The sequence below is a fragment of the Ranitomeya variabilis genome, chromosome 8 (genome assembly GCF_051348905.1).
Source record: "Ranitomeya variabilis isolate aRanVar5 chromosome 8, aRanVar5.hap1, whole genome shotgun sequence".
In the NCBI taxonomy this organism is placed as follows: domain Eukaryota; kingdom Metazoa; phylum Chordata; class Amphibia; order Anura; family Dendrobatidae; genus Ranitomeya; species Ranitomeya variabilis.
The window spans coordinates 216,877,417-216,892,330 of record NC_135239.1 but is presented as its reverse complement, the minus strand read 5'-3'; the positions used below and the strand labels follow the sequence as shown (position 1 = coordinate 216,892,330).

The following is a 14,914-nucleotide window of genomic DNA, read 5'->3' as shown; positions in this document are numbered from 1 at the left end:
GCAGCGTCCCCTGGCAGTGCACAGGTTAAGCAACCTCTCCTGGCAGTGCACAGGTTAAGCAGCGTCCCCCGGCAGTGCACAGGTTAAGCAGCCTCTCCCGGCAGCGCACAGGTTAAGCAGCGTCCCCCGGCAGTGCACAGGTTAAGCAGCCTCTCCTGGCAGTGCACAGGTTAAGCAGCGTCCCCCGGCAGTGCACAGGTTAAGCAGCCTCTCCTGGCAGTGCACAGGTTAAGCAGCGTCCCCCGGCAGTGCACAGGTTAAGCAGCCTCTCCTAGCAGTGCACAGGTTAAGCATCCTCTCCCGGCAGTGCACAGGTTAAGCAGTGTCCCCCCGGCACTGCACAGGTTAATCAGCCTCCGCCGGCAGTGCACAGGTTAATCAGCCTCCGCCGGCAGTGCACAGGTTAAGCAGCCTCTCCTGGCAGTGCACAGGTTAAGCAGCCTCTCCTAGCAGTGCACAGGTTAAGCAGCGTCCCCCGGCAGTGCACAGGTTAAGCAGCGTCCCCTGGCAGTGCACAGGTTAAGCAGCGTCCCCTGGCAGTGCACAGGTTAAGCAGCGTCCCCTGGCAGTGCACAGGTTAAGCAGCGTCCCCTGGCAGTGCACAGGTAAAGCAGCGTCCCCTGGCAGTGCACAGGTTAAGCAGCCTCTCCTAGCAGTGCACAGGTTAAGCAGCGTCCCCCGGCAGTGCACAAGTTAAGCAGCGTCCCCTGGCAGTGCACAGGTTAAGCAACCTCTCCTGGCAGTGCACAGGTTAAGCAGCGTCCCCCGGCAGTGCACAGGTTAAGCAGCCTCTCCTGGCAGTGCACAGGTTAAGCAGCCTCTCCCGGCAGCGCACAGGTTAAGCAGCGTCCCCCGGCAGTGCACAGGTTAAGCAGCCTCTCCTGGCAGTGCACAGGTTAAGCAGCGTCCCCTGGCAGTGCACAGGTTAAGCAGCCTCTCCTGGCAGTGCACAGGTTAAGCAGCGTCCCCCGGCAGTGCACAGGTTAAGCAGCGTCCCCCGGCAGTGCACAGGTTAAGCAGCCTTTCCCGGCAGTGCACAGGTTAAGCAGTGTCCCCCCCGGCAGTGCACATGCACAGGTTAATCAGCCTCCGCCGGCAGTGCACAGGTTAAGCAGCCTCTCCTAGCAGTGCACAGGTTAAGCAGCCTCTCCCGGCAGTGCACAGGTTAAGCAGTGTCCCCCCGGCACTGCACAGGTTAATCAGCCTCCGCCGGCAGTGCACAGGTTAATCAGCCTCCGCCGGCAGTGCACAGGTTAAGCAGCCTCTCCTGGCAGTGCACAGGTTAAGCAGCCTCTCCTAGCAGTGCACAGGTTAAGCAGCGTCCCCCGGCAGTGCACAGGTTAAGCAGCGTCCCCTGGCAGTGCACAGGTTAAGCAGCGTCCCCTGGCAGTGCACAGGTTAAGCAGCGTCCCCTGGCAGTGCACAGGTTAAGCAGCGTCCCCTGGCAGTGCACAGGTAAAGCAGCGTCCCCTGGCAGTGCACAGGTTAAGCAGCCTCTCCTAGCAGTGCACAGGTTAAGCAGCGTCCCCCGGCAGTGCACAGGTTAAGCAGCCTCTCCTAGCAGTGCACAGGTTAAGCAGCGTCCCCTGGCAGTGCACAGGTTAAGCAGCGTCCCCTGGCAGTGCACAGGTTAAGCAGCGTCCCCTGGCAGTGCACAGGTTAAGCAGCGTCCCCTGGCAGTGCACAGGTTAAGCAGCCTCTCCTGGCAGCGCACAGATTAAGCAGCGTCCCCTGGCAGTGCACAGGTTAAGCAGCCTCTCCTAGCAGTGCACAGGTTAAGCAGCGTCCCCCGGCAGTGCACAGGTTAAGCAGCGTCCCCTGGCAGTGCACAAGTTAAGCAGCGTCCCCTGGCAGTGCACAGGTTAAGCAGCGTCCCCTGGCAGTGCACAGGTTAAGCAACCTCTCCTGGCAGCGCACAGGTTAAGCAGCGTCCCCCGGCAGTGCACAGGTTAAGCAGCCTCTCCTGGCAGTGCACAGGTTAAGCAGCCTCTCCCGGCAGCGCACAGGTTAAGCAGCGTCCCCCGGCAGTGCACAGGTTAAGCAGCCTCTCCTGGCAGTGCACAGGTTAAGTAGCGTCCCCCGGCAGTGCACAGGTTAAGCAGCCTCTTCTGGCAGTGCACAGGTTAAGCAGCGTCCCCCGGCAGTGCACAGGTTAAGCAGCGTCCCCCGGCAGTGCACAGGTTAATCAGCCTCCGCCGGCAGTGCACAGGTTAAGCAGCCTCTCCTAGCAGTGCACAGGTTAAGCAGCCTCTCCCGGCAGTGCACAGGTTAAGCAGTGTCCCCCCCGGCAGTGCACAGGTTAATCAGCCTCCGCTGGCAGTGCACAGGTTAATCAGCCTCCGCCGGCAGTGCACAGGTTAAGCAGCCTCCCCTTGCATTGTTCTTCTTTGCTGTCAGGAATCTTATCTCCTGTGTTTTTACCTTGCAGGTAAATTCATGTGAGTCGGGAAGGAGAAGAACCTCGCTTTCCGCCTCTCCTTAGGAAACCACCAGATGTCCCTCCCTAGGGGCGAACAGGCAGCGACAAGTCCAAGACCCCTCGATCAGACACTGCCCCCCAGACCTCGATGTCCTAGGAGCTCTCCGCAGGGATGGCCGCGGTCACACCAGCACCAGGTATGTGGCGAATTACAGCCCAGCACACGACGACACACGGACGAGAGGGTGACGCACCAGCCCTGCTGCATCTGCAACGACAGCAAAGCGCACCCCTAAAATGAGGAGTCGTCACCGACAGCGCTAGTCATGGATCCTAATCATAAGCAGGATCTCTGCATCCTGCCAGTGAACGGAATATATCCTGCTCTCAGGGATGATACAATGATCACCTACTGAACGATGGCGGGCGAGGGGACAGCAAAGGGAGAGGAGGGGACGGCGAGGGGAGACGAGGGGACTGCAAGGGGAGGCGAGGGGGATGGCGAGGGAACGACAGGGAACGGCGAGAAGAGATGAGGGGAGACGAGGGGACGACGAGGTAACAGCGAGAAGAGACGAGGGTACAGCGAGGGAATGACGAGGGGATGGCGAAGGGAGAAGAGGGGGATGGCGAGGGAACAACAAGGGAATGGCGAGAAGAGACAAGGGGAGACGAGTGGATGGCGATGGGAGACGGCGAGGGGAGACAAAGGAATGGCGAGGGGAGACGAGGGGAGACAAAGGGACGGCGAAGGGAGACAAGGGGAGACGAGGGGTCACGAGGGGTCAGCAAGGTAACAGCGAGAAGAGACAAGGGGATAGCGAGGGAATGACGAGGGAACGGTGAGAAGAGACAAGGGGAGACGAGTGGATGGCGAGGGGAGACGGCGAGGGGAGACAAAGGGATGGCGAGGGGAGACGAGGGGAGACAAAGGGACGGCGAAGGGAGACAAGGGGAGACAAGGGGTCGGCGAGGGGAGACGAGGGGACGGCGAAGGGAGACGAGGGGGATGGCGAGGGAACGACAAGAGAATGGCGAGAAGAGACGACGAGGTAACAGCGAGAAGAGACGAGGGGACAGCGAGGGAATGACGAGGGGATGGCGAAGGGAGAAGAGGGGGATGGCGAGGGAACAACAAGGGAATGGCGAGAAGAGACAAGGGGAGACGAGTGGATGGCGATGGGAGACGGCGAGGGGAGACAAAGGAATGGCGAGGGGAGACGAGGGGAGACAAAGGGACGGCGAAGGGAGACAAGGGGAGACGAGGGGTCAGCAAGGTAACAGCGAGAAGAGACAAGGGGATAGCGAGGGAATGACGAGGGAACGGTGAGAAGAGACAAGGGGAGACGAGTGGATGGCGAGGGGAGACGGCGAGGGGAGACAAAGGGATGGCGAGGGGAGACGAGGGGAGACAAAGGGACGGCGAAGGGAGACAAGGGGAGACAAGGGGTCGGCGAGGGGAGACGAGGGGACGGCGAGGGGAGACGAGGGGGATGGCGAGGGAACGACAAGAGAATGGCGAGAAGAGACGAGGGGACAGTGAGGGGAGAAGAGGAGACGGCGAGGGGAGACGAGGGGACGGTGAGGGGATGGCGTGGAGAGACGTGGGGCTGGCGAATAGAGACGAGGGGACGGAGAGGGGAGAAGAGGGGATGGCGAGGGGAGATGAGGGGACAGCAACAGGATGATGAGGGGACGGCGAAGGAAGATAAGAGGACGGCGAGGGGACGGCAAGGGGAGACGAGGGGACGGCGAGGGGAGAGGACGGGATGGTGAGTGGAGACGAGGGGGCAGCGAGGGGTGACGAGAGGACAGCGAGGAGAAGCGAGGGGACGGCGAGGGGAGAAGCGGGGACGGCGAGGGGAGACGAGGGGACGGCGAGGGGACAGCGACAGGATGATGAGGGGACGGTGAAGGAAGAAGAGAGGACAGCAAGGGGAGACGAGGGGACAGCAAGGGGAGACGAGAGGACGGCGAGGGGAGACGAAGGGACGGCGAGGGAAAACGAGGGGACAAGGGGAGACAAGGAGACGGCGAGGGGAGACGTGTTGTGAATTTACCTTTTGGCTCCCTCTAGTGGTTACTAGTGATTTGACTCTGGGTATGTCATTCATCCCTTGTATGCTCACCTGGGTCGTTAGGTCAGGGGTGTTGCTATATAAGCTCCCTGGACCTTCAGTTCAATGCCTGGCAACGTTGTAATCAGAGCTAATCTGTTGTGCTCTTGTCTACTGATCCTGGTTCCTGCTAAATTAAGCTAAGTCTGCTTTCTTGCTTTTTGCTATTTGTTTTTGTTTGCATTTTTGTCCAGCTTGTACATAATCTGTATCCTAACCTTGCTGGAAGCTCTAGGGAGGCTGGAGTTCTCCCCCCGGGCCGTTAGACGGTTCGGGGGTTCTTGTATCTTACTACATTCTGCTATTAGTAAGTGGGCCTCTCTTTGCTAAACCTAGTTCATCTCTGTGTTTGTCATTTCCTCTTACCTCACCGTTATTATTTGTGGGGGGCTTGTATCCGACTTTTGGGGTCTATTCTCTGGAGGCAAGAGAGGTCTTTGTTTTCCTCTTCTAGGGGTAGTTAGTCCTCCGGCTGGCGCGAGACATCTAGCGACCAACGTAGGCATGTTCCCCGGCTACTTCTAGTGTTGGTGTTAGGAGTAGTTATATGGTCAATCCAGTTACCACTGCCCTATGAGCTGGATTTTTGTACGTCGCAGACTTACTTGTTCCTTTGAGACCCTCGCCATTGGGGTCATAACAGTTTGCCAGGCCAGTATTAAATGTTAAATGCATTGCAGAAGAGGGATTATAAGAAAGAAAGTTCTGAGTTTTTTTTTCTCTCTCTCTTTTTTTTTTTCTTTTCCCCTTTACCTCTGAGTGGCTTGTGTTTGCTGCAGACATGAATGTCCAGACCTTGATTACAAGTGTGGATCAGCTTGCTGCTCGTGTGCAGGGCATACAAGAGTATGTTATCAGAAATCCTGTGTCAGAACCTAAGATACCGATTCCTGAACCGTTTTCCGGAGACCGATTTAAATTTAGAAATTTCAGGAATAATTGTAAATTGTTTTTGTCCCTGAAACCCTGTTCATCTGGAGACTCCGCTCAGCAAGTAAAAATTGTTATTTCTTTTTTACGGGGCGACCCTCAGGATTGGGCTTTCTCGCTGGCGCCAGGAGATCCGGCATTGGCTGACATTGATGCGTTTTTTCTGGCGCTTGGTTTGCTTTATGAGGAACCCAATCTTGAGATTCAGGCAGAAAAAGCCTTGCTGGCGATGTCTCAGGGCCAGGACGAGGCTGAAGTGTATTGCCAAAAATTTCGGAAATGGTCCGTGCTGACCCAGTGGAACGAGTGTGCATTGGCTGCAAATTTTAGAAATGGCCTTTCTGAAGCCATTAAGAATGTGATGGTGGGTTTTCCCATTCCCACAGGTCTGAATGATACTATGGCCCTGGCTATTCAAATCGACCGGCGGTTGCGGGAGCGCAAGACCGCAAATTCCCTCATGGTGTTGTCTGAACAGGCACCTGATTTAATACAATGTGATAGAATCCTGACTAGAAATGAGCGGAAAATTCATAGACGCCAGAATGGCTTGTGTTACTACTGTGGTGATTCTACACATGTTATCTCAGCATGCTCTAAACGTCTTACTAAGGTTGTTAGTCCGGTCGCCATTGGTAATTTGCAACCTAAGTTTATTCTATCTGTAACTTTGATTTGCTCACTGTCATCGTATCCTGTCATGGCGTTTGTGGACTCAGGTGCTGCCCTGAGCCTTATGGATCTGTCATTTGCCAAGCGCTGCGGATTTGTTCTTGAGCCATTGGAAAATCCTATCCCTCTTAGGGGTATTGATTCTACGCCATTGGCAAAAAATAAACCGCAGTTTTGGACACAGGTTACCATGTGCATGACTCCCGAACATCGGGAGGTAATACGTTTTCTTGTTCTGCATAAAATGCATGATTTGGTTGTTTTGGGGTTGCCATGGTTACAGACCCATAATCCAGTCTTGGACTGGAAGGCTATGTCAGTGTCTAGTTGGGGCTGTCGTGGTATTCATGGGGATTCCCTGCCTGTGTCTATTGCTTCTTCTACGCCTTCGGAAGTTCCGGCGTATTTGTCTGATTATCAGGATGTCTTCAGTGAGTCTGAGTCCAGTGCACTGCCTCCTCATAGGGACTGTGACTGTGCTATAGATTTGATCCCAGGCAGTAAATTTCCTAAGGGAAGACTGTTTAATCTGTCGGTACCTGAACATACCGCGATGCGTTCATATATCAAGGAGTCTCTTGAGAAGGGGCATATCCGTCCTTCTTCTTCCCCTCTTGGTGCGGGATTCTTTTTTGTGGCCAAAAAGGACGGATCTTTGAGGCCTTGTATTGACTATCGGCTTTTAAATAAGATCACTGTCAAATTTCAGTATCCTTTGCCGCTGTTGTCAGATTTGTTTGCCCGGATTAAAGGTGCCAAGTGGTTCACCAAGATAGACCTTCGTGGTGCGTACAACCTTGTGCGCATTAGGCAAGGCGATGAATGGAAAACCGCATTCAATACGCCCGAAGGTCATTTTGAGTACTTGGTGATGCCATTTGGGCTCTCTAATGCCCCTTCAGTTTTTCAGTCCTTCATGCATGACATTTTCCGGAAGTATCTGGATAAATTTTTGATTGTTTATCTGGATGATATTCTGGTTTTTTCTGATGATTGGGACTCGCATGTGGAGCAGGTCAGGATGGTTTTTGAGATTCTGCGTGAAAATTCTTTGTTTGTAAAAGGCTCAAAGTGTCTCTTTGGTGTACAGAAGGTTCCCTTTTTGGGGTTCATTTTTTCCCCTTCTGCTGTGGAGATGGATCCAGTCAAGGTCCGAGCTATTCATGATTGGACTCAACCCTCGTCAGTTAAGAGTCTTCAGAAGTTCTTGGGTTTTGCTAACTTCTACCGTCGTTTTATCGCAAATTTCTCTAGCGTTGTTAAACCGCTGACGGATATGACCAAGAAAGGCTCTGATGTAGCTAACTGGGCTCCTGCTGCCGTGGAGGCTTTCCAGGAGTTGAAACGCCGATTTACTTCGGCGCCTGTTTTGTGCCAGCCTGACGTCTCACTTCCCTTTCAGGTTGAGGTGGATGCTTCGGAGATTGGGGCAGGGGCCGTTTTGTCGCAGAGAGGCCCTGGTTGCTCTACTATGAGGCCTTGTGCCTTTTTCTCTAGGAAGTTTTTGCCGGCAGAGCGAAATTATGATGTGGGCAATCGGGAGTTGTTGGCCATGAAGTGGGCATTTGAGGAGTGGCGTCATTGGCTCGAGGGTGCTAAGCATCGTGTGGTGGTCTTGACTGATCACAAAAATCTGATGTATCTCGAGTCTGCTAAACGCCTGAATCCTAGACAGGCCCGCTGGTCATTGTTTTTCTCCCGTTTTGACTTTGTGGTCTCGTATTTACCAGGTTCTAAGAATGTGAAGGCCGATGCTCTGTCTAGGAGCTTTGTGCCTGATGCTCCTGGAGTGGCTGAACCTGTGGGTATTCTTAAGGAAGGAGTTATCGTGTCTGCTATTTCTCCAGATCTGTGACGTGTGTTGCAGAGATTTCAGGCTGGTAGGCCTGACTCTTGTCCACCTGACAGATTGTTTGTGCCTGCTAGATGGACCAGCAGAGTCATTTCCGAGGTTCATTCCTCGGTGTTGGCAGGGCACCCGGGAATTTTTGGCACCAGAGATCTGGTGGCCAGGTCCTTTTGGTGGCCTTCCTTGTCAAGGGATGTGCGGTCATTTGTGCAGTCCTGTGGTACTTGTGCCCGAGCTAAGCCTTGTTGCTCTCGTGCCAGCGGGTTGCTCTTGCCCTTGCCTGTCCCGAAGAGACCTTGGACACACATCTCTATGGATTTCATTTCGGATCTTCCGGTGTCTCAGGGCATGTCTGTCATCTGGGTGATATGTGATCGTTTCTCCAAGATGGTCCATCTGGTTCCTTTGCCTAAGCTGCCTTCCTCTTCTGATCTGGTTCCTGTGTTCTTCCAGAACGTGGTTCGTTTGCACGGCATTCCTGAGAATATTGTGTCGGACAGAGGATCCCAGTTTGTTTCCAGGTTCTGGCGATCCTTTTGTGGTAGGATGGGCATTGATTTGTCGTTTTCGTCCGCTTTCCATCCCCAGACTAACGGACAAACGGAGCGAACTAATCAGACTCTGGAGGCTTATTTGAGGTGTTTTGTCTCTTCTGATCAGGATGATTGGGTGACCTTCTTGCCGTTGGCTGAGTTTGCCCTTAATAATCGGGCTAGTTCCGCCACCTTGGTTTCGCCATTTTTCTGCAACTCTGGTTTCCATCCTCGTTTTTCCTCGGGACATGTGGAGCCTTCTGACTGTCCTGGGGTGGATTCCGTGGTGGATAGGTTGCAGCGGATCTGGAGTCATGTGGTGGACAACTTGAAGTTGTCACAGGAGAAGGCTCAGCGTTTTGCCAACCGCCGCCGCGGTGTGGGTCCCCGACTTCGCGTTGGGGATTTGGTATGGCTGTCTTCTCGATTTGTTCCTATGAAGGTCTCCTCTCCCAAATTTAAGCCTCGCTTCATTGGTCCTTACAAGATATTGGAAATCATTAATCCTGTATCCTTTCGCCTGGATCTTCCGGTGTCGTTTGCCATTCACAACGTATTTCATAGGTCCTTGTTGCGGCGGTACGTTGTGCCTGTGGTTCCTTCTGCTGAGCCTCCTGCTCCGGTGTTGGTTGAGGGCGAGTTGGAGTACGTGGTGGAGAAGATCTTAGATTCTCGTCTCTCCAGGCGGAGGCTTCAGTACCTGGTCAAGTGGAAGGGCTATGGTCAGGAGGATAATTCCTGGGTGGTCGCCTCTGATGTGCATGCGGCCGATTTAGTTCGTGCCTTTCACGCCGCTCATCCTGATCGCCCTGGTGGTCTTGGTGAGGGTTCGGTGACCCCTCACTAAGGGGGGGGTACTGTTGTGAATTTACCTTTTGGCTCCCTCTAGTGGTTACTAGTGATTTGACTCTGGGTATGTCATTCATCCCTTGTATGCTCACCTGGGTCGTTAGGTCAGGGGTGTTGCTATATAAGCTCCCTGGACCTTCAGTTCAATGCCTGGCAACGTTGTAATCAGAGCTAATCTGTTGTGCTCTTGTCTACTGATCCTGGTTCCTGCTAAATTAAGCTAAGTCTGCTTTCTTGCTTTTTGCTATTTGTTTTTGTTTGCATTTTTGTCCAGCTTGTACATAATCTGTATCCTAACCTTGCTGGAAGCTCTAGGGAGGCTGGAGTTCTCCCCCCGGGCCGTTAGACGGTTCGGGGGTTCTTGTATCTCCAGTGTGGAATTTTGTTAGGGTTTTTGTTGACCATATAAGTTATCTTACTACATTCTGCTATTAGTAAGTGGGCCTCTCTTTGCTAAACCTAGTTCATCTCTGTGTTTGTCTCTTCCTCTTACCTCACCGTTATTATTTGTGGGGGGCTTGTATCCGACTTTTGGGGTCTATTCTCTGGAGGCAAGAGAGGTCTTTGTTTTCCTCTTCTAGGGGTAGTTAGTCCTACGGCTGGCGCGAGACATCTAGCGACCAACGTAGGCATGTTCCCCGGCTACTTCTAGTGTTGGCGTTAGGAGTAGATATATGGTCAACCCAGTTACCACAGCCCTATGAGCTGGATTTTTGTACGTCGCAGACTTACTTGTTCCTTTGAGACCCTCGCCATTGGGGTCATAACAGAGACGATGGGATGGCGAGTGGAGACGAGGGAACAGCGAGGGGAGACGAGGGGACAGCGAGGAGAAGCGAGGGGATGGCGAGGGGAGAAGCGGGGACAGAGAGGGGCGATGAGGGGACGGCGAGGGGAGACGAGGGGACAGCGAGGGGAGACAACGGGACGGCGAGGTGAGACGAAGGGACTCCGGGGGAAGACGAGGGGACAGCGAAGGGAGACGAGGGGACAGTGAGGGGAGATGAGGGGACAGTGAGGGGAGAAAAGAGGACAGCGAGGGGAGACAATAGGACAGCGAGGGGAGACAATAGGACAGCGAGGGGAGATGAGGGGACAGCGAAGGTAGACGAGGGGACGACGAGGGAACGGTGAGGGAACAGCAAGAGGAGATGAATGGACGGCGAGGGGAGATGACAGGACGGTGAGGGGAGACAACAGGGAGACGAGGAGAGACGACGGGAACGGCGAGGGGAAGAGGGTCTGTCCGACGGATCTGATCCCTGGGTAATCTATGCAACCCGGCCTCCGACCGCCAGCAGCCAGACACAGGCGCTAAGGACTATTCCACAGCAGAAAGGCAGGAATGTGTCAGGTTGTGTCAGCCATATTGTACAAGTAGCAGACGTAGTGACAAATCAATCATCCACATTGTGACAAAGCCGTATGATTGTCAGAACGAGACCCCACTGATCCCGCAACGTGCTGCATTCTCCCACCTGTTACCGAATCTGCGGATCATTCTACAATCTATTACTCCCCCCTGTTATCAGCCATTACTGGGGGAGGAGACTACAATCTATTACTCCCTGTTATCAGCCATTATTGGGGAGGAGACTGTAGGACAGGCGAGTACAATCTATTACTCCCTGTTGTCAGCCATTATTGGGGAGGAGACTGTAGGACAGGAGACTACAATCTATTACTCCCTGTTATCAGCCATTACTGGGGGAGGAGACTGTAGGACAGGAAACTGCAATCTATTACTTCCTGTTATCAGCCATTACTGGGGGAGGAGACTACAATCTATTACTCCCTGTTATCAGCCATTACTGGGGAGGAGACTGTAGGACAGGAGACTGCAATCTATTACTTCCTGTTATCAGCCATTACTGGGGGAGGAGACTACAATCTATTACTCCCTGTTATCAGCCATTACTGGGGGAGGAGACTACAATCTATTACTCCCTGTTATCAGCCATTACTGGGGGAGGAGACTGTAGGACAGGAAACTGCAATCTATTACTTCCTGTTATCAGCCATTACTGGGGGAGGAGACTACAATCTATTACTCCCTGTTATCAGCCATTACTGGGGGAGGAGACTACAATCTATTACTCCCTGTTATCAGCCATTACTGGGGAGGTGACTGTAGGACAGGAGACTACAATCTATTACTCCCTGTTATCAGCTGTCTCAGACTGGGGAATTTGCATTCTCTCGCTAGTTGGGGTCTGTATGGCCATGTCAGCAGGTACAGATATGATCGGGGGGTCTCGGAGGGTCTTGCAGACAGTTCTCGCCCCCGTTCGTGTGTGTGGATTGGACAGGAAGGACTGCGGCTTGTGATCTGCGGTGTACGAGGCTCGTGGGATCGGCTTCTGTAATTGATCGCAGCTCTTGAATTAGCTGTTAATTTTATTAATGTGTAACTGATGTTAAACGTCTGGGGAAACCGCGTGATGATGAGTGTGGGGCGGGGGCGACACCAGAGCAATCAGCCTGACACCCGAACACCACAGAGACATGGCGGATCTGACACAGGGACGACTCTGTGCCTTCGTCACACAGGAAACGTAATGATTTGGGGGAAGATTTATAAATACGAATCTGGCGCCTGACCCGAGAAGTTTCACAATTGGTCGCATTTGTCAGAGTAATCTGCCGCTTTGTGCGGTCACCATTTTCCAGACATCTGCTTGCTGTCAATGAATGAAAATATTCTTCGTTGAACCACAAAGCTGCCAATGGCGCGAGGTACACCGGGCCGATAAGGGCTTTCAGCTGCGGCCGTCCCGGCATCTGCAGGGTTAGGTGCCCGCCGGCGGCCATGTGGCCCTGGCACATGTGTGGTGTCCGGTGCGGACCGTGGCCTTCACTGCTGACAGGTTAACCCAATCATTGCCTGGACACTGGCGGCGGCGTTAACGCTCAGGATGCTGGATGTCATTATTCCGTACATATATAGCGCCAGCATATTCCGCAGCGCCGCTGAATATAAGTCAGGGAACGTGAGCAGGGAAGGAGTTAATGACGTGACCCTGAGCGGGTGCAGACGGCCGAGGACAGACTGTCTTATACATACACGTATATGTCAAGGAGAAGCCGCTGATTATTTGGGTTTATGAGCCGCTATCAGTCGATTATCGGACTGCGAGATGGTATCGCTGGAGACGCCCCCACTGCGTCGTGTTAAGGGTCTCGCCTTAGTCATAGCCCCTCATTTCTGTGACGTACGCTGAGGAGTGTACCGAGGATGGGGGGCCGCACAGCGTACATCAGTCACAGCACCGCTGCTACCAACAGCCCCCCCAGTCCCGTACATTGTAGAAGAGGAGCCATAACAGCACTTCTATAGCGCCAACATATTCTGTGGCCCCGTACAGATGGACGGGGCCGACCTTGGCTCCACAGTAGTCACTCATCTCGGGAGCGAGGTCACAGGTCGGACAGTGACATCATGGTGACATCATCGTTTCCGCCTCCCCCGCTTTCTTCATTAGTTGGACTTTGCCCCCGCAGATGACAGGCACACAAGGGCGCTGCCGCAGGGCTGGGGGTGCTCATGTCGCCGGAGGGGGGGACTTTCTGGGAATGGAGAGCGCTCGGTTGTTTCTGATTTTGCACTTGCTGGAAAAAGAGGCTGGAAAATCCGAGGCATCAAAAGAATGTTCTTTGTAAGTTGCTGGGGGAGATCCAGGCATGTGTGCGGCAGCTGCGGGGGGAGACGGAGGACACAACGTGTGAGCGAGGCTCTGGAGGTACCTGCCGGGCATTACTGTCACCTTAATGTGAGAATAGGGCCCGCCGACCCCTGCACCCAGCGCTGCCCTGCTGTGGATGGAGAGTGGCCGGGTCACCAGGAGCCGCCACCTCTGACCCCACTCACTGCTGCGGGTCACCGGGGTGATAATGCGCTAAATGCACAGTAAATGACCTGTGATCCCGGAGCGACACCTAATATATCCTGTGTCCAACAAGCAGGGAAATGCTCTGTAAGCGTCTCCCCTCCCCCACCCTAAAGCACCTGCTCATCCCCCATGTCCCCCGTACCACACCTGCACCCACCGTACATGAGACCACCAGGCCGAGGGGCAATGTGTGCCCCACAGGGACACAAGCCGCCGCCAGACCCCTGCCAAAACCAACTTTCAGTATTCATGACACAATGCAACCAATGCTACTGTTCACTGACAGCAAGCAGAGATATCAGGTTAGCAGAGAGCCTCCCCCAGTAATGGCTGATAACAGAACGATCGTGCTTCCCATGTTCTGTACCGCGGGCCTCTGTGTACACGTGAGGCGGATACGAGGTGACGGGTGGGTTTACAGGCTGTTCACGTCCCCTGTAAGCCTCTATTGGCCGATACCTCCCGCAGCAAAGCCAGACAGGACAGGGTTAAATTCTAGCTGGAGGTTATCAGATGCACCTGCCCAGCTTTGTACTAGAACCAGGGCCTGTGGTCACTAGATGTCAGTCTGCTGGATGACGCAGGGTTAAGTGTGGCGAAGCTGGTGAGTGACCAGTCAAAATGTGAGCTGTAGCTGGGAGACGTGGCGGGGTCACCCTCAATGGAGACTGCACGGGTCAGCTAGGAAAGCTGAGCAGTCTGTGTGGAAGCTGCAGCCTGTTCAGTGTGAACTATTCCCGGAGTTGAACACTTCTGTTTGGTAGTGAAGGTGAAACCGATACTGGGGGGTCGGCCTCTTCTGCGTATGAAGTCTGCTCCTGAAGAAAGGACTGTACTGTACTGTGGTTTTGTTTTGGTTGTGAATCCCTTGGTGTTTTATGAAAGCAATAAAACTGCACCTGTTTTGAAAAAACTGCACTGCCTGGGTGAACACTACCTAATGCCCGAGAGCGTGAATCCCTACACTCCGTATGCTTGCCCTCCGTATGCTTGTCCTCCGTATGCTTTGCATCTCGTTTTACACTATTCTCTTCAGACTCGTGCAGTAAATATCCGCGTCCTGCCCTGCGTTGGTGGCGTTACAGAAGTGACCGCTGGGAAATGGCGTGGCCGTCCGCCATACATACGAGCACAATGACGGGCCAGTCACAGGATTTACTAGTGAATTCTGTACATCACAGCGACCTGTGCCCAATAATTGCCGCCATCTTTAGTAGGGAGCCCTTTCCCCGCTGTTATTTCCGCCTTCTTTTCATCCTTGGGGTCTTCGTCTATTACTAATTATCGCCCCAGTTGCTGTTGATTTTGGCTTTACGTTCCACATCAATTACTTCCTACCCCCTCCATCTTCCCAGCCTTCTTTGTAAGGGTCGGCTCCTCTCATTACTTGTCCCCCCAGCTCGATCCCTTTGTTTTGGGGTGAATGGGGACCACACTTGTCACTGGCAGGAATGCGCCTCTTTCTGTGCCGCGTGTGACTCCGGACGCTGCCGCCTCTTGTGTGACCCCCTCACGGGCATGTAGGAATGCACATTACACACGGGCATGGGGGGCTGCGCCCCATCATGTGCCAGCCTGCCCCTCCTGTGATACCGAGCCTGCCCCTCCTGGGATACCGGGCCTGCCCCTCCTGGGATACCGGGCCTGCCCCTCCT

At 53.9% G+C, this 14,914-nt stretch overlaps 1 protein-coding gene across 3 annotated transcripts in view; it reads left to right on the top strand.

Annotated features, from left to right (window-relative positions):
• The first annotated feature begins 2,424 nt into the window (after positions 1-2,424).
• Positions 2,425-14,914, top strand: part of SEMA3B (semaphorin 3B) — a 36,958-nt gene continuing 24,468 nt past the window's right edge. Inside the window, exon 1 of one of the 3 annotated variants that reach the window (XM_077277076.1) lies at positions 2,425-2,616. In XM_077277076.1, the coding sequence (XP_077133191.1) occupies positions 2,592-2,616 (25 nt within the window). In that variant the 5' untranslated portion in view covers positions 2,425-2,591. Of the gene's footprint in view, positions 2,617-12,875; positions 13,026-14,914 lie in introns of those variants that run through there. The other 2 variants (XM_077277079.1, XM_077277078.1) reach the window with 2 other exon arrangements.